This window comes from Momordica charantia (genome assembly GCF_013281855.1).
Source record: "Momordica charantia cultivar OHB3-1 chromosome 1 unlocalized genomic scaffold, Mcharantia_2.0 BLBB01000001.1, whole genome shotgun sequence".
In the NCBI taxonomy this organism is placed as follows: domain Eukaryota; kingdom Viridiplantae; phylum Streptophyta; class Magnoliopsida; order Cucurbitales; family Cucurbitaceae; genus Momordica; species Momordica charantia.
Window position 1 is genome coordinate 19,141,662 of NW_028275157.1, and position 18,584 is coordinate 19,160,245.

The following is an 18,584-nucleotide window of genomic DNA, read 5'->3' on the forward strand; positions in this document are numbered from 1 at the left end:
GCCCATCCAAAATTTAAAAGTGTCCTGTATATCTTAATTTTTTATTTTGACAATTTCATATATAAGAATGTTGTAAATTTATTTAGGAATTATAAGCTTCTCCTCCAGGTAAAAGAGATTTGAATTTCGTCAAAAAAAAGGGGAAAAAAAAAAGTAAGAGATTTGAATCCTGGCATCCTGCTCCTTACTGATAATAATTAGACAATCTGAAATTAAATTGGTTTTTTGGGGAATATAGTTGAAATTTGAAAACAAGTCTAGCAAATAGGCATGGTTGTACATGTAAAACAACTGTATATGGGCCTTTCTCATCCCGAGGCCCAAAATCTATCGGCCCACGAAGGTCACAATCCAATAGCCAGGAAACCCAAAAATGAAAACCGCTAGAAGGAGGGTTCGAACCTCCGACATTGTGGTTAACAGCCACACGCTCTAACCAACTGAGCTACTCCAGCTTGTTGGAAGATATTAAAAGAAAAATTTAATAAAACTATCTAGATAGCTGCTACATGTTTAGATATTGGTCCATAGTAAACCTGGAATAAAAAATTCAATAATAAATTATATAACGGATATTATTGTTTTAATAACAATGATTAGTAATCAAATGAAGTTTAACAAAAGTTAAAAATCGAAAATAATCAAGGTTAGAAGAACTTAGAGCAACATGAAAAATAAATCAAAGTTAAAACTTTATTTATTCAAATTTATTGATCAACTTACCTGAACCTACACTTTTTTTTTTTTTGTAGTATAAGAATTTAAGCACAAATCAAAGAAAAAATAGGTTAATAAAGACTCAAGATACTGCAATAGTTAAACATTAAAATTAGATAAAATTTTCAATTAAAACATATGATTAATCATTAGTTAAAAAAAAGGCAAATATGATAGATAAATAACAAATATCAATAATATAAATGAGAAGACAATGACATGTTATTGCTTAGAAATACGACAACCACCAAATCCCACAGAATTGTGTTGGCTGCGGTCGGCAAAGGCGCGGTTGTTGCCGGAATCGAATGGTTCTGTTATAGAAGAACCACTCTCTTAGTCTGTCTGTCTCTCTCTCTTCCTCATTATTTCTCCGCCCGATCTCTATAAATAATTACCCCAACTTATTGAATTTGAAATAATGAAAAGAAAAAATGCAACAAAATACATGGTCCGAATAAATATAATTTAGATCAAGAAATTATACGATAAATAATGCTTTAAAATAAATGTAATTAATTTAATTTTGGGAATCTTTTAAACTCAAATTACATATGAAGCTGTCGAGTACTCACCAACCTCATCTGCTATATAATATATTATTGATATAATTAGTATTATTCTACCAAATAAAGCCAGCTATTCAAATCAATTAAACAAATATGCCATTTCTTTTGTACATTACTTTATACAAGGAATAAAATTTTTATATTATGAACTAAATTATGGCAAACTTTTGTGTTTTTTTATTCTAACTTTTGATGCGTCGTATCTATAATTAATTTTTTAATGTGATGTGCGTCAATTGATATAGATAGTATATATTTTTTGAAATAAGTGATAATTCTTTCTTATCAACCAACTAGAAATATTATCTCGTAATGTTTGTATGATTCTTTTTCTCTTTTTTTTTATTGCTTTGAATATGTTTCACTGAGTTTTTATTAATTTGACCACTGTTAAATCATATTTATTTCTCATTCTTAAAAAAAAAAAGAAGAAGAAGAAAATAATGCAAATTTTACACTTAAAAAATAGGTTTAAATCATATTTTGATATTCTACTTCATATTTATATTATTTTTTTTCTCAAATTTTTTGTTGTAATCTATAGAAACAGTATACATTTTTAAAATTCTTCTGTTAGTTATTTTCACAAATAATTTATTAAAAGTGTTGCTATATTTTCACAAATAATTTATTAAAAGTTTGACATGATATGTCTTTGTATGTTTAACTACCCTGATAAATATTAGACTAATTGATTTTAAAAATTCTTTGCAAGTCAACCTAATCATTGAAAATTATGTGGGGATTGAACTCACAACCTCTTAGTTCGGGATATATGTCAATTACTGCTAAGCTATATTCGTTTTAACGTCTATTATTTCATCTTTTAAAGGTACGTCTCCATCTTTGAAAATATGGAATACCCCCATTTTTCAAATTTTCTTTCAATTTTTTTAGAGATTGGCTTCCAACACAGCTCGAATTTTAATACTATAACTTCTCTTGTGGAACATTTGATTAAGAAACCATCCCAGAGGTCTCTAGAAAGCAAAATGCCGAAGACATCAAAATCAATCCTTCATCTTGGTCTTTTAAATCAAATTTCTTTTGTAATTACGATATTTTCATCATTTCTCTTAATTTGAGTGATTTCTTTAAGTCTCTTCTCTTTCTACGTTTCTCACGTATCATTTAATTGAAATGGTGGCTCCTTAAAAGAAAAAAAGATTTATTTGTCGGATAAAAAAACTATCAAACTTGATCCTAGAAAGTTTACATGTGGAAGGAAATTGAACTGCTAACTATTCAGGTTGGGATTTAATTTGTTAAGTAACATTTGAGTGTGGCATGTCAGGTACAAAATTTAACAACTTTTCTAATCAAAGAATCTAGATTGAGAATTTGTAAGTGATTAAATTCACATATTAATGGAGTGGGTATTTGAACACACAAATTTTTGGTCCCCAATTAATTAATATATTTATCCTAGTTACTAATGGTAAGGATATGTGAAAGAATCTTTATGTTGAAAGGAAAGTTTGAGACTTAAAATTAGTTTTAAAAATAAAAATGAATAAAGGTGAAGAGTAAATAGGATTTAAGAAGTAATGAAAAGTAATAATTTGAAGGGGGAGGATAAAGCATTTAAAAAATCAACATGCAATAATTAGGTTAGGCCCATAAAGTAGGTGAAACGAAACAGAATAGGCTGACTGAGGCATATACCGCCCAACCGGAGATCTCACTTTTTCCCTTTCCCAATATCCTTTTTCCTTTCGACGACGCCAAAACCAACTCATGAAAATCTGATCTAATTTCGAAATATGGAGAGAGATCATCTGGGCCGCCGCCGACTGCCGTACCTCTCCGGCTGCGTTGCCGGTGCTTCCCCGGCCTGCTTTCCGACCCACGACGGCGCCGGCCTCGAGTACTCGCGCGTCCACAGCGGCGGAAAACGAAGCGGGTGGAGGTGGCGATATCTTCTGAGGAAGTGGGTGAAGGACAGCATGTGCACATACGGGTCCAAATCTCTGTCTTTCCAATACGACGCCGTCAGCTATTCCCAGAATTTCGACGAGGGCAATCCAGAAAATGAGATGCGGGTTTCCAGATGAACGTGTGTGGGTCAGCACACTTCACGGTAGATCGTAGGTTTCTGGGCTTAATTGAATTATAATGTGTTATTTTTCAAGAATTAGCTTCTTCTTTTTTCTCTCTCTCTCTCTCTTTTGGGGGTTTAATTTTGGATATTTCGAGATTTATGAATAAAACGATGCAGTTTTGTGATTATTGTGGAGATTGGAGAATAGGTAGATCTATGAAGAAGATGAACATTCTTATGTGTACAGTTTTTGTTTTCCAGAAGCCAGGCGGCGGGCATTGATTGGCTGCTTTTTTCTTTTTCTTTTCTTATGTGTATTAATTACGATGGAAATGGCGGGCCCCAAGTATATGTATTGGTGGGGTGAAATTTAACAGTGTATTTGAAAAGAAATTAGAAAATGTGTAATACCAAATATTTTCTTTTTTTGTATAATAAAAGTCGCTTCTCTAGGGAGGATCGAATTTCCAACTTCAAAATAAAAAGTACCTGTCGATTATTGTGTTGAGCTTTTGCAATTAAAGTTACTTTCAACTATAGAAAAAAAAAAGAAGAAAAAATTTCTTGACAATCGAGCAAAGCATCACCTATTAACTTAACCTTTCATACTTCTCGATCTACATTTAAAAATGTAAAAATTTTTCTTACGAAAATATAGAAAATTGTTTAAAATAAATATGTAATAATGGTTTAAGTATTTGTTTATATTTTTTAATTAATTTATAAGTGTATATTTTTAAATTAAATTAAGATGATTCAAAAGTTAATTATTAATAAAATATTATATATATATATAGAGGACTTATATAACTCAATTGGTTATGACATATTTTTTATGGCAAGAAATTCGAATCTCCATCTCTAAATATTGTTGAATTAAAAAATAGTTAAAATTTAAAATATTATTGATTCATGAGGTTATAAAAAATTTATTATGCTTTTTTACAGTCTGGATCGCTTTATTTATATGTTAATATCTAAAAAAAGATATATTAAAATATTGTTGAATTAAAAAATAATTAAAATTAAAAATCTTATTCATTCATGGAGCAATAAAAAATTTATTATGTTTTTTCAGAGTCTGAAATCGCTTCATTTATATGTTAATTTCTAAAAAAGATATATTAAAATTAAGTACTAATTCCTTACCTAAATATAAATCAAATAATTAAACTTACGACACGAAATTATAGAGTCAAAAAATAGTGGCCCATTAATTAATGATATTTTAGACAGTTAACGCCCGTACCACTCTAACATGGTTGTATGTAGAAGAATGTCATTGTCTGAATTTTCAACTTTTTCCTTTTTTTTCCTTTTCAATTTTTTTGTAATTAATCAAATAAATAAAACTATTTAACAAGTATTCTTCCAGTATCACTTTCTTTTTGTAAATATTTTAAAATTTTAATCATCCCACGCATAAATAGCAATTATCATGAGAATTGTTAAATTTGCATAAATCTAAAAAAATATAATTTGGAAAACTGAGATAGAATTACACATTAATATAGTGCTAAAATACACATATTTCGATGCTTAGGTTAGACTGAATTTATATGAAGCGTAGTAAGAAGTAGGATTTCGTAGAGCACTCGAACTACTATGCGACATACCATTTTAATCCATAGCTCCGACACCCTATACTAATCGACCTAGGTCTGAGGCCTCGTCCTTAGCCTTATTGTGCCGATACTCTTCTTCGAATTAGTTGTTCCTATTGTTGGATCTCTGGTCATAGTTTATTCGTTGCTGGTTCTAACAAGTTGGTATTTATATAATCCAATTCTAAACATCAAGATTCATAGGTCTCACCCGAGTGAACTTTATATTTATCCAGGTACCTTAATTCGTTCCAAATTTAGAATTTTACTCACTCCACAATAATCCGTCTTGTTTATCTCACCCCTGACACCTTTTATTATTTCAACAATAATAATTGGGTATTATTTATCAATTTCAACAAATTATTAGGATAAAAATGATTTTTTTTACGTCTTTCCCCTTTTCCAGGTGAGGAAATGAATTTTTTTTCTTCGTACAACAAAAAGAGGGAGAATGATTCAAACTCACGGTCTCTTGATAAGAGACAGGTACCAATTACTACTAGGTTATCTCCAATAAATTGAATAACATGAATTCTAATATTGAAAAAAAAAACAAAAATAAGAATCTAATTTCGATTGAGATAATTTTAATTAAGTGAACTAGCACAGAGTGTTTTTTTTTATTCTCATTAATTTTATTTTGATTTTTTGTTATTCCTGATCATCTATCAATATTTGTACCACAAATGATCACAAAGGCATTCATACCACTTAATATATTTAATTAAATTTAATAAAAATATAGGTACGAATATCAAATACATTTATAAAATTCCATACATGATTATGCACCTAAAATATAGTTTTGATCACTAAAATTTTGTTCATGGTTTTTTTATAGCTCCTAAATTTTTATATTAGTCAACCTAAAAATAAAAAAAAATGAAATAAAATTATATCCTGTAAGCATAAGGAAACCATTCATATTTTCTTATTGAAAAAAAGGCTCACAGAAGAAATGCGTTGCAATATAGCATTTTTATTGTTTCTTTTCTTTTCTGCTTTATTAATACCGTAAAAAAAATAATAAAATAAATAACAAAACAAAAAACCGTAGAATTAAAATAGAGAGGAAAAAACACTGTCATTACGTATGACGACTAATAATTTGACAGCTCTTCATTTAAAGAAAAAATATATATATATATATATTAATCATCTGACCATAGTTAGCAAAAGATGGATGCTGATGCTGACCACTTGAAAAGAATAGCAAATTATCTTTTCATTATCAATTTGCTCTCCCACTAGATAAGGAATATTGTTATTCCTGCTGTCAGCCACTAAAAATTTGACTTGTAATTTTAGTAAGCACCTAAATATTATTCTTAACCAATCCCATCATCACCAGGTTAGAGAGAGAGAAACAACGGCATTAAAACTAAATACTTTACAAATTAACAATTACAAAAATAAAATTGGAATTAGGTCCAAAGTTACGTGAAAGAACAATGACGTCATAATTACATTAGTGATTTAATTAAACAAGATGAGAGTAGCAAAGCTAGGTCTTTACTTTGCTTGGGCTTCTTGTTTTGACTCGACTCAGAGAGATCAGATTTATGATTTATCCACATCAGAAAATTGCCAACCCAACCACACAAACTCTCTCCTATTCTTTCTATATGTCAAACTCCAAATTCTTGCATTCTTTTTTTCTGAAACCTTACAAACATCAATATTTTTGCGTATATTCCTGTGGGAAGGGAACTTGTTTTGATCCTTAGATTATATAATTCTGTATGTACCTTCTTAATAATCGGTCTTTGTGGGGCTGCCTTCAGTTTAGTTAATTAAGTTCTGTTGCTCTGGCCGGCTGAGCTCGAGATGGATCGGCACACGCAGGGCGTTGCTGCTGGCTGGGACAGTGGCCACGCCGGTGCCGCTGATGATCCCATATGGAATCAAGGCGTTTTCACAGGCTACGGTCATCTGATCTCTCGAGTCATGCCCATAAATCTAAGTCAAAAGATTTGGTCGTTAATCTTATTGTCAAGGATCTTACACTAAAGATAAAAGACTTAACAATAATTTATAAATTATAATATAAGTTGGCAATTCTTATAGCTAATGAGATACTCATTAACAATTCATACTTTTATATATATATATCAGATGAAATTGAAAGGAAAAAAGAAAAAGGAAAAGGTGAGAGAGACCTTTCTATGCAATTCCATGTTCTCCTGACAAAAAAAGTTGACTTTCTTACTTAGCTCTATATTTTCTTGGTGCATCAGAATTCCCTGAAAATGTAAATTAAATACAAAGAATGCACCCAAAGTTTTAATTTGTTATTCTCTCAAACCGATCAAATTTAAGGGATAATATATACCTTTCTGTTCAATTCTTTTATTTCATCATTTAATATTTGTTCCTGCATGCAACATAGTTTTGAGATAAGTGTCTGTTAATATTATTAAACCAGGAGAAGATAGTAAATGGACTAAATTAGAAATGATTTATGGGATGGTAAAATGCGAGTTTAGTTAATTAAAACATAGATTATATAGTCAATAATATTATTAGAAATTTCAAAAGTAATTAGAAACTGTTGTAGAATATTTTTAGATGATCAAAACACTTACTAGTGCTTTTCTAAGAATGGCTTATTTTGAAAAGTGCCTTTAAGATTTTCTCTCTATTTTAGTTTAATTTAATGGAGTGCTATACTTCAATAAAAAGTGGATGGATCACTTCGTTTTTATCTCATTGAATTCCTGTTAATATACTTAATTAAAAGGCCTATAGGTTTGAATTGTGTGACCTAGAAATTAAAAATGTGAAAACAACATTTACATGGTGTGTTAAGTATAATTTTCATATTCCAAATTCTCTACCATACATGCCAAAGTAGTGAAAAAACAGAATACAATTGCACCCATAATATTAAAAAGAAAAAAAGAAAAATTAAGTGAGAGCAAAGTGTGTATAGATGCAGTATATGCATATAGATTATAGTCTATGATAAACTATTACCTTTTTTTTTCAATTACTCAAGCAAAATTTAATGAAAGGATGGAAAAGGATATATAAATATCTGACCTTTTTTATTCGGATGCTTTGTAAACTAAACTCCAGTTGATTCTCAAGGCTATTTAGGTCTTTGACTGATAAACCATAGAGTTGCTCTCCCATTAATTTCCTGCATATACATAAGGAAAAAAAGGTTTTTAATTAAAGTGATATATGAAAGTTTTGAAGATTTTTAATCATTTGATACACTAATTAAGTAAAAATAACAATCTATATATTATTGCTAACAAGAAGAATTTTAGATCGGGGTTACCGATTATTCTCTTCCAAGTTGAGTAGTTGCTGCCTTAGAATTGCTACTTCCTTCTGCCATAACTGTAAACAAATAAAATAGTTATCAAATAAAATGCAAGAAATTAATAGAGTCCTGCAAAATTCGAACGCAAAGATATTATTATGGTTTAAATCAGGTTATAAATAAAGACATAACTTTTACATAATATATATTTATCCATCAAAAAAGACTTAAACAAGTGTTGGGAAAACAGGCGTAATTTCCACTATAAACACTACTAGTCCATTACAAACTTACCTGAAAAAGAAACACAAAGCCAAACATAGAACATTGTAGAACTTAACATAATACTAAAGATATACAAAAATTAGAGCTTTAAAAATGGTTTTGTTTTGTCATGGTGGATAATGTTATACATACCTTGAGATCTGAAGCTGGATTCAACAGCAGTTCATCTTCCTCCTTTCTTCTATTATATTTCTCAATTATTGACTCTATGCTGTGCCCAAAACAAATCACACACCCTCAACATTCAAACCCAAAAATAGAAAAGCACCAATTTTTCTTTCCCAGCTTTGATAAAGATCTATGAATGATATTAAGAAATGAAGGGAAAATGAATGAAACCTGGTGCTTGCGAACTCATAGTGCTTCCCAGAGCTGGAAAAAATGATGAGTCCAATTTCTGCATCGCAGAGAATTGCGAGCTCTTTAGCCTTTTTAAGCAACCCTTTTCTTCTCTTGGAGAAAGTCACTTGCCTGCTGGCAGAATTATCGATCCTTCTTATCACAATCTTCCCCCGACCCATCTAATTAATTAGGGTTTACCACAAATAATCTTAATAATAATCACAACCAAGAAGTACCAATTAGGCTAGCTAATAACTAGGTGAAGGGATATATAAGAGATTAAAAAGCTTACTTTTTTTGAAGCACCAATTATTCAATCGCTCTCTCTTCTGGCCTCCTCTTGCTGGCCTGCTGGTTTCTATTGTTCTTCCTTCCCCATCAACAGATTTTATGCACCAAATAAAATTTAGTGCTTTGGGCTAAAAAGAGCAAGAGGGGATTCAGTTTGCGATATGGGGGATTAAATTATATTAAACTACTGTACGATTCGTTTGTACTTTCTATTAGTCAAAAATACGCATTACTGTTGCCATTCCAATATATTTTATGTGAGGAATTTCTTAGATTACGTAAATACGAGATTATATCCTTTAAAAAAACTTACAATATTATTTATGAATGCTACTTAATTATATACCAAGATTGAAATTTTGGAGTGGAGTAGAGTTAATTGGTGTAGAATAATTTTAAAAAATTCAGCTTAAAGTTATAAATCTAGTGCAAATATTATTTGGACTATTACCTTGTGCAGAAATTGTATATTTTCGTGCCATTTGATTTGCTTTTTTTGCCATTAACAAAAGATTAGTGGCATAGAGCTGTTTGAATGGTTAATTAACCAATTCCACGAGAGACGAAGAACCCTAAACAAATACATAAATAATAAATTCAAGGTCGCCTTTTTTCCATAGCTTATAATATCCCCCACTTGTCTGAGGAAAAACTTGGGTTGCAGATTGGTCAGTAAAACAAAGGTTATTGGAGGGTGGCCTGGAGTGTCAGACACGACCCCTTCCATGAGTTGGTTTTTGGAACTTGGAAAAAATTACCAAAAAATGGTCTGGTTTTTGAAACTTTAAAGTTTCCAAATAAGGAAAGTTTAATTAAGACACTATCGAAGAATTTGATAATATTTAAGTCTTCACTCCACAGTAGAATTTGGAACTTGGGAATATTACCACAAACTGAACCCTTTTTTGAAACTTGCAAGTTTCTGTTTCAGGAAAATCAAGTAAAATGATATCCAATCCCTCAAATTCTAAAAACCCATTCTTTTCTTCTAAGTTACACCAGAAGAAAATCATATATGATTAATAGAAATGCACGTTATCCTCGTTTATATATCGATACTCACCACTTATTTGTCTTAATTGAGTATAAAGTTTGAGCAGCTACACCATTCAGTAAAGTTAAAATACTCTAATTAAGAACATTTGAGCAAATATGGGTTCATGAAGTTGGAAGTTGTGTAATTTGTGTTTGTAAAAAGTTATAGAGAAACAAGCTTTATTGTATTATTTACAAATTAGAAAAGTGTTTACTATATTTGCAAGCCGCCATTAAATATAATCTGCTTTTTACCCCTAAAGGCACTTGGATTTAGTGTTTGGAGGCGTGGTTAATGCACCAATATATAATGATGGAGGATTCTGGTGGTGTGTCTTGAATCTCGAATTCCCATTGGGTGAGAGCACGTGAAGCTGATTTTGGTGCACCAATAAGATTCGATCTGTGGCTGAAAGTTGAAAGTTCCAATGGAGGCCCCTGGATTTAGGAGACCCAATTTCAAATCCTTGATTAAATTAGTGTCAATTTGATGCTCAAATTAACGAGCTTAGACAGGTGTCAATGATCAACAAATCATATAAACATCGTAACCCAAGAAAAAGGGAAATTTGTGGATTTTTGTATCTTTATCACTACTACTATATTTCTTTCGGTTTATCATCCCAACAATTGGGCAAATTGTGCATGCTTAAATGACTCTCAATTTCTTTTCCTTTTTCTCTTATTTTGTGATCTGCACATGAGATGGACCCTTGATGATAACCCTCATAAGTTTAGCCATCCAAGGAGTAGATATTAATTACTTTTCTTATGCTCTTTTGGATGGGGAAGGGTAGATCTTGGAATGTCCTTTTTCATGCTCAAACCCCACATGCTCTCCTTCTATACTTTCACACAAACATACAAGGATAACATTAAATCCTACCAATTAAAATCATGAATACATATCAACGGGTCAATTCTTAAAGGGCTAAGTATTTCGAAAGATTGATGTCCAGAGAAAGGTCCAATCCAAGGATTAAGACCACAACAATAAGCCTACTTGACTCTGCTATAGCTCGATAAGGACAACCCATGGGCTTGCTCTCATATCTTGGTCCATCACAAAGATTATCTCTAGGCTCAACAAATTTCCCTACAGGATGACAAATCCAACTATAAATTCGAAATTTAAGAATTTAAAAAGAGAAAATATACTAGTGACTTTAGTTTTCTTCTCAATGAATAGAGAAAAAACTCATGGTTAAGGCCAGTAGCTATAAAATTCTATTTCTTGCCATGTTTTTCACACATAAACTCAACTCTGACTGACTTAAGTATAAGTGTGTGTAATCTTTCTATTTTATATGTCTAGATGAATCTCTTTATTCTAAATGGAACGATGCAAATTTGATAACTTCAGAAAATTTACATATCCACCGTATATTCAAGATCTACATTGGAAGAATAGTCAAGTTAAACTTCTCTTTTCAAATAGTTTTTGACTCATATGCTCGAAGTTAGTGGATATTCACCAGTTAAATTCGACCTATGAAGTTTGATATCATTGCACTAATATTAATATTTAATGTTAGAGAAACTATATATAATAAGAAAATGAGAAGTTTTATATTGTGAAGGAAATACATAACCAAGTTATTTATTTCACTATAAAAATAAACAACACAATATTTGTGCTACTCATTTGAATAAAAAGGGGTCAAAGTAGTATGACTAGCCTAGATGATCGAGTTAAGCAGAATGGTATTCATTATTCAATAACCAAAATAAAATATTTATTTACCAACATAAGCATAGTTAAATAGTTATCATATATTTATTATAAAAAAAAAGATTACTTATTGGAATAAGTACACCTATAGGTCACTCTTTAAAGAATATAATTTAAATCTAATAATTTACATATTATTCTTTAAATCTAATAATTTACATATTTGTCAAAATAGAGGTTCGAACCCATGTAAAAATTATCAAGCTACCCATATCTATATATTTTTAATAAATAAATAAACAAATTACAAATAAGAAAAAAATCAAAATTTAGGTGACCTCCCATATAGGATAACACTCAGTAGCGGCGCGATCTCTTTGCAGAGTCGTGGAGGACTCGAATAGACCCCCATGCACGTCTCACGACAACCGATCAACAATGAGATCTGGAGGTGGGTTCGTCGTCTGTTGCTTGCCGAAGAGGGAGGTCATCGTGGCAGCCAAAAACAGGGGGTGTTATTATCATATTGTAGATTAGATAGAAAAAATAGATCAAAAAAGAATAATGAGATAAAGAAATAATAAAAATATGGAAAGAATATTAAATTAAACAACATTATTTTGAATATTTTGTCTTAATTAAAAAAAAAAAATATATATATATATATATAGAAAGTATCAATAAAATAAACCTAATAAATGTGGAGGGTTGAAATAAAATAAAATAATATAGTTAAAAGAAATCTACTGAAAATTATTGACATTTGTGAAACAACCTTTAAAGAGAATTTTCGTTATTTATTTCATAATTTGGACTTACAATGCTTTAATGGGCCAGGGTTCTGAGCCCCAATTAGATAGCCAGAAAAGGGCTCACTTATCTTTTTAGTTTGCATATATAGCTTGCATTAGCCCCAACTATGGTATTAGTTGTATGATACATGTGTTGTAACTTTGTAACATGTTTGAGCTCAAAAAAAAAAAAAAAATTGTTGTAATTGGCCATTAATATCTTCCTTTCTTTGCTCCATCTTTGATATCAGTTAAATCATGTTTAAATAAATTGACCGTTAATGTAAAATATAATCCAGCTATATTCAATTTTGCTCTTCTTGAAATTTAAACTATGTTTAAGTTGATCGTCGTTTATATAGGATATAACTCAATACATAAATCACACCATTTTTTATACAATTTCAAATGTTAAAATATACAAAAATACATACATAATACATATACAAATTTTTTATACATTAAAAATGGAGAAGGTTGGAAAATATATTTTGAAACCATTATGTTCCTATTTTAATTTCTACGTTAACAACCATGCCATTAACATTAATTATTAATAAAAACTTATACATTTTGTTTGTTATTTCAAAATTGGTTAAATTTTAAAACAAAACATAAAATCGTTACTTTTAAAATTTTGAGCAAATCGTTATAGATCTTAATCAAACAGATTAACATGTTTACATGTTTACCTATCAAAGTTCTTTGAAAGTATATAAATTAAAGTAAAAAACTATATGTATATTTCTTTCCATGATCTATCCTCTGGAAAGTTGTCCATTAGCGTAAAACAAACCTTTCTTTTTTTTCTTTTTTTTTTGTGTCAAAAAGCTCTCTTTTCATATATTATTCTTCATAAGTTGAAAAGTTGTTTAGTCGGGGAACGTAATCGACTTGGTTTTACATACAGAATGAGAATATTCACAGAAGTTCACCTAATTCAATTACCAAATTAAATACTTTAAAAGTTTAATTATATGTTTCTCTCCAACATGCATGCCACCTTAGCACCTGCCTCCCTAAATTTAAGTCAAATATTGGTACAACGCCACTAACGACTTTGAAAAATTATTTAAAAAATATTTATTATTTTTCCTAGTTATTTAGTTTCCCTCCCTAATTTAGACTTCTTTCACTTCGGAATATAAATATATCATGCCGTGTATTATGTTAAAAAGAAATACCCAATATCTAACTAATGCATTTCAATCCTTTGGTTTTTTTTTTCCATTTCACATTCTAGTTTTTTATATTATTACTTATACTATAGATCAATAATCCACATATTCGCTCCAAAAGTTGTAAATGGAGGTAGAAAAGTACGAAAAATAGAGGGAAAAAATTTCGAAAAATTCGAAAAGCATTAATTAGCATGAAAATTTGATTTGTTTAATAATGGAGAAAATTATATGTATAGTAACTAAATATAATCGGATTAAAAAAAATTTTATGTATAATAAATGTCACAATTAATTACAAAAACTTTCACTTAAACATGGAAATCTAATTCTAAGAATATTAAAAAATATATATGTATTTGAAATACCCAAAACAACCTACCAAACACAATATAGGAATACCATAATCCACGTATTTGGTCTTATAAAAACCTAGGTGGTCTGCAATTAGTTTGAGACGACGCTCTTTTGCGAGTCCTTTCTCCAAGCGCGATCGCCTTTCTGGGTAACCTCATTATTATTTCGCTCATTCTTTTTTAATAGTTTGAAGAGAATTATTTTTCGTATTATTTATAGATATTGTTTGTTAATTAATTATTGGAGGTGTTCTTGAACGAACTGCTCCAACAGAGAACAACTTGTGATGAAAATGGAGAAGAAAACGGCCGGAAGAAGGATTTTGATGCTTCGGCTGGCGGCCCATTTCTTATTCTTCAGTTTCACTTTCAGTCTCGCCGCCGCTGCAGCAGCAGAAAAAGAAGCAGAAGATTTTTCTTCTCCTCGGTTAGATTCTTCTTCTCTCTCATGCATCAATAATATTATTCTCTCGGCTAATATCCCGGGATAATAAAATAAAATCTCAACCAATTTTCCAGAATTCAATATTATTATTATTATTATTATTATTTGGTTGAATGAATTGCAGAAGAATGCTAGGGAAAAAATCAATGTCGTCACCCGAAGTAACGTTGCAGCAGACTCGTGGACAGGTAACAAACTACTAACAAACTTTCTCTTTTCTTATATATGCAATAAATTGATTAGAGGAGACTCTAAGGATACACAAACATAAAACATATTCAATATTGGATATGCATTTAATGGTTATTAAAAGCCATATAGGTTTTTAATTTACACAATAATATGTTCAATTTATAGTGGTTTTTTTTTTAAAAAAAAAGTTTATTGAAATAACAGAAACTAGAAATAAGATACTGATATGCTATTATTAATTCTCCCATATCAACTCATAAATACTGGCCACTTGTTGACTACCATTTAATTTTAAAATTAAGTAAAAAAAAATCTCATTTTCAGCGTTTCTATCCTCTAGAAAACTAACATAGTTTACTAACTATTATTTTTATTAAGCTAATTTATTTAGTTTTTAAAATTTTGATTAGGATTTCTGAAAAAAACTGAATTAAAAAAAATCTCTGCCGTACACACTTTAATGATTTCACTAAAGAAGCTAAATTACTTTTTTTTTTTTTGGAAATAACTCTTAAATTAATTAACCCACATGGTTTTGATTTTTTTAAAATTAAAGAAACAAGATGGGGTTGAGTTGAATTTTGCTAATCATTTTTTCTTTCTTTTTCAGGTGATACTAAATAACGGCATAGTTCAAGTCATTTTGTCGAGTCCACAAGGGGATGTCGTTGGCATAAAATACAATGGTATCGACAATTTACTTGAAATTCACAATGCAGTTTATAACCGAGGGTAAATTTATTCTTCTCCTATCTACTTATTCTTTTAAATTTTTAATTTGTGTCTAATAGATTTTTTAACTTTAAAAAAATATTTAATTGGATCTTAAAATTTAAATTTTATATCTAATAAGTTAATGGATTTTTAAAAATCTCCATTATGTAAATAAGCTATTGAATGTACAAAAAAAGTTGAATAACCTAAAAGTTAAAATCTATGAAATATATTGTGTAGGTATTGGGACGTAGTTTGGAACAGGCCAAATGAAGACACTTCCATTGATAGGTATCCACTGAATTCAATAGTTTTCTTCTTCTTTTTTTCCACTGAATTATATTAAATAATTAATTTCTAATAGAATTAATATTAGATGTGTTAATTTTGATGAATTTATTTATGCAATAACAGATTAAGAGCTACAAATTTCAAGGTGATTACGGCCAGCAGTGACCAAGTAGAGGTTTCATTCACCAAAACTTGGAATCCTTCAGCCCCCGACTCTTCCTCAGTCCCCTTGAACATCGACAAGAGGTACATCCAAATTCTCCTTAAAATTTTGATTTTTCTGTTTTTTTAAATGTTCTTATAATATAATTTGATTGAAATTTCAAAAATATTATTCGAAAATTGAGGTATATTCTGCGGCGCGGCGTCTCCGGATTGTATGTATATGGCATATTTGAACGCCTGAATGGGTGGCCTCAGATTGATATCGATCAGATCAGAATCGTCTACAAACTTCAGAGGGACAAGTTGGTCTTTCCACCCACCTCCTTTTTTTCTTATTATTAAATAAATATATAAAATGGGAGTCCATCCTCAAATTTTTTTTGATTTAATGAACGGTTAGATTCGATTACATGGCGATATCGGACAATAGGCAGAGAATCATGCCAAAGCCCGAGGACCGCGCAACCGGCCGGCCTCTGGCTTATCCCGAGGCGGTTCTCTTAACCCATCCCACCAATAAACACCTCAAAGGAGAGGTCGGTAGAAAATTTCAAATTAAAAAAGAAAATACAAAAAATATTTTTTTAATAGGGTTTTGGTTGTGTGTGGTGCAGGTGGACGATAAGTACCAGTACTCGATTGAGAATCAGGAGAACAAGGTCCATGGATGGGTGTCGGGGGACCCACCCACGGGGTTTTGGATGATCACGCCCAGTGATGAGTTCCGCACGGCGGGGCCCACCAAGCAAGGTCTCACTTCCCACGTCGGCCCCACCACCCTCTCCGTAAGTCACTGTCACACTTAACATTAATTATTTTAATCCGAATTACTTGATTGATAATTTTATTTATTAAAAAAAAAGATGTTCGTGAGTACGCATTACACGGGTAAGGAAGCGGGGATGAAATTTGAGGAGGGAGAGGCATGGAAGAAGGTTTTCGGACCGGTTTTGGTTTATTTGAACTCGGTTCCGACCGTCACTGGAACTCCAGGTTCACTCTGGGAAGATGCTAAAAGACAGGTATTATATTATATTTATATTTATATATTTCCCTTTATTAAAAAGGAGCATTGAGATATTTATTGTTGTTTATTAATGAAAAGATAATTTGAAAATCAGATGGGGGTGGAAGTGAGTAGCTGGCCATACGGGTTTGTAGGATCCGGAGATTATCCAACGGCCGACCAACGAGGAAGCGTGACCGGTCAATTACTAGTCCGAGATCGGTTTGTACCTCACTTCCATGCACCATGTCTTGTCTTTCTGGACTCAAAATTATGAATTAGAGAGCGTGAAAGTGACGTCGTTTTCTGGCAGATACGCGAGAATAAGAGATACGTGGGCCGAGTCTGCGTATGTGGGCCTGGCTGCTCCTGGAGAGTTGGGGTCCTGGCAAAGAGAAAGCAAGGTCAAATTGTATTCCTCTGCGCCAAAGTGACGTCGTTTTCAAGTTTAACACTTTTCAATTTAGTGAATTGTTCAGAAACTTGTGGTTAAAATTGAGTCATTAAAAAAAAAAAAAAAAAACTCAAAATTTCTGCTTTCAATTTACCACAGGGGTATCAGTTCTGGACACGAGCCGACTGGAGGGGCTATTTCTCCATTAAAAACATAAGGCCTGGAAACTACAATCTATACGCATGGGTACCCGGCGTAATCGGCGATTACAAGTACGGTGTCAATGTAACCGTCACGGCGGCGAGTAACACCAGCCTAGGTTTGCTGGTGTACAGACCTCCGAGACGGGGGCCCACTCTATGGGAAATAGGCGTCCCAGATCGGTCGGCGGCGGAGTTTTACGTGCCGGACCCTGAGCCCACCCTCGCGAACCTCTTATACAACAACCGGATGATTCGGAGCCCAGATAAGTTCCGACAGTACGGGCTGTGGGAGCGCTACGCGGATTTGTACCCGGATCGAGATCTGGTCTACACCGTCGGTACGGACGACTACCGCTGCCACTGGTTCTTCGCCCACGTGACCAGAGCCACCGGAACAGGGGCCTACGACTACGAGCCAACCACGTGGCAGATAGTGTTTCCGCTAAAAGGGCCAAAACAGACCGGGAACTACACGCTCCGGTTGGCCATAGCCTCCGCGACGGAGTCTGTGGTGAAAGTCCGGTTCAACAACCCGACGGTGGAACCGGCCCATTTCTCAACGGGGCCGTGGTCGATTGGGAAGGATAACGCGATCGCAAGGCATGGCATTCACGGGCTTTACTGGCTATTCAGCTTCGATGTTCCCAGTGAATATTTGGTTGAGGACAAAAATAATGTAATCTATCTGACGCAGTCAAGATCCAAGGGGCCTTTCCGAGGAGTAATGTACGACTACCTACGACTTGAAGGTGTAGTGTGAAACCCCAATTTATTCATTTCAATTATTTTGTGCACCCAATTAGGCTTAGGGTGGCCCAATTTGTTCATTTAAATTATTTTGTCAAAACCAAATAGGGTGGGCGCCAATTTATCATTAGAAATTTTCCTTTTTTTCTTTATGTCTCAGTCTTGTATACTGTGATAATTTGCTGTTTGGTTAGTGGTACACATTTTTGATATCCAGTCTCAGCTCTCTCCCCTCTCTTTTTTTCTTCATTTTTTTTTCCGTTTCTATATAC

General features: G+C 31.9%; 2 protein-coding genes and 1 non-coding gene across 4 annotated transcripts; 1 reads left to right on the forward strand and 2 right to left on the reverse strand.

Annotated features, from left to right (window-relative positions):
• Positions 1–381: 381 nt before the first annotated feature.
• On the reverse strand, positions 382–455 carry TRNAN-GUU (transfer RNA asparagine (anticodon GUU)). The gene has a single exon. It is a non-coding gene; the product is annotated as a tRNA-Asn (tRNA).
• Positions 456–6,309: 5,854 nt separating this feature from the next.
• LOC111005852 (MADS-box transcription factor 23-like) lies at positions 6,310–9,232 on the reverse strand. Its single transcript, XM_022277504.2, has 8 exons — positions 9,125–9,232; positions 8,830–9,011; positions 8,623–8,701; positions 8,221–8,282; positions 7,977–8,076; positions 7,267–7,308; positions 7,094–7,177; positions 6,310–6,893 (listed from the first exon to the last, which is right to left on the reverse strand). The coding sequence occupies exons 2-8, from the start codon at positions 9,009–9,011 to the stop codon at positions 6,720–6,722; spliced, it is 723 nt and encodes a 240-aa protein (XP_022133196.2). The 5' UTR covers positions 9,125–9,232; the 3' UTR covers positions 6,310–6,719.
• A 4,980-nt stretch (positions 9,233–14,212) lies between these two features.
• Positions 14,213–18,528, forward strand: LOC111005484 (uncharacterized). 2 transcript variants are annotated; one of them, XM_088119086.1, is made up of 13 exons: positions 14,213–14,304; positions 14,430–14,582; positions 14,725–14,788; positions 15,403–15,524; positions 15,747–15,797; positions 15,921–16,043; positions 16,145–16,264; positions 16,363–16,498; positions 16,577–16,747; positions 16,826–16,984; positions 17,084–17,190; positions 17,282–17,372; positions 17,522–18,528. In XM_088119086.1, the coding sequence occupies exons 2-13, from the start codon at positions 14,443–14,445 to the stop codon at positions 18,323–18,325; spliced, it is 2,088 nt and encodes a 695-aa protein (XP_087975212.1). In that variant the 5' UTR covers positions 14,213–14,304; positions 14,430–14,442; the 3' UTR covers positions 18,326–18,528. The 2 variants fall into 2 exon arrangements, with proteins under 2 accessions (XP_087975212.1, XP_087975213.1); XM_088119087.1 differs by lacking the exon at positions 14,213–14,304 and having other exon boundaries at positions 14,444–14,582.
• Positions 18,529–18,584: the final 56 nt, after the last annotated feature.

Coding starts and splice junctions, on each gene's coding strand:
- LOC111005852 (XM_022277504.2), bottom strand. CDS start 9,011: ATGGGTCGGGGGAAGATTGTGATAAGAAGGATCGATAATTCTGCCAGC. Junction 8,283..8,622: donor ATCCAGCTTCAGATCTCAAG/GTATGTATAACA, acceptor ATTTGTTTACAG/TTATGGCAGAAGGAAGTAGC. Junction 8,077..8,220: donor AACTTGGAAGAGAATAATCG/GTAACCCCGATC, acceptor ATGTATATGCAG/GAAATTAATGGGAGAGCAAC.
- LOC111005484 (XM_088119086.1), top strand. CDS start 14,443: ATGAAAATGGAGAAGAAAACGGCCGGAAGAAGGATTTTGATGCTTCGG. Junction 14,789..15,402: donor TGCAGCAGACTCGTGGACAG/GTAACAAACTAC, acceptor TTTCTTTTTCAG/GTGATACTAAATAACGGCAT. Junction 17,191..17,281: donor CAATTACTAGTCCGAGATCG/GTTTGTACCTCA, acceptor GTTTTCTGGCAG/ATACGCGAGAATAAGAGATA.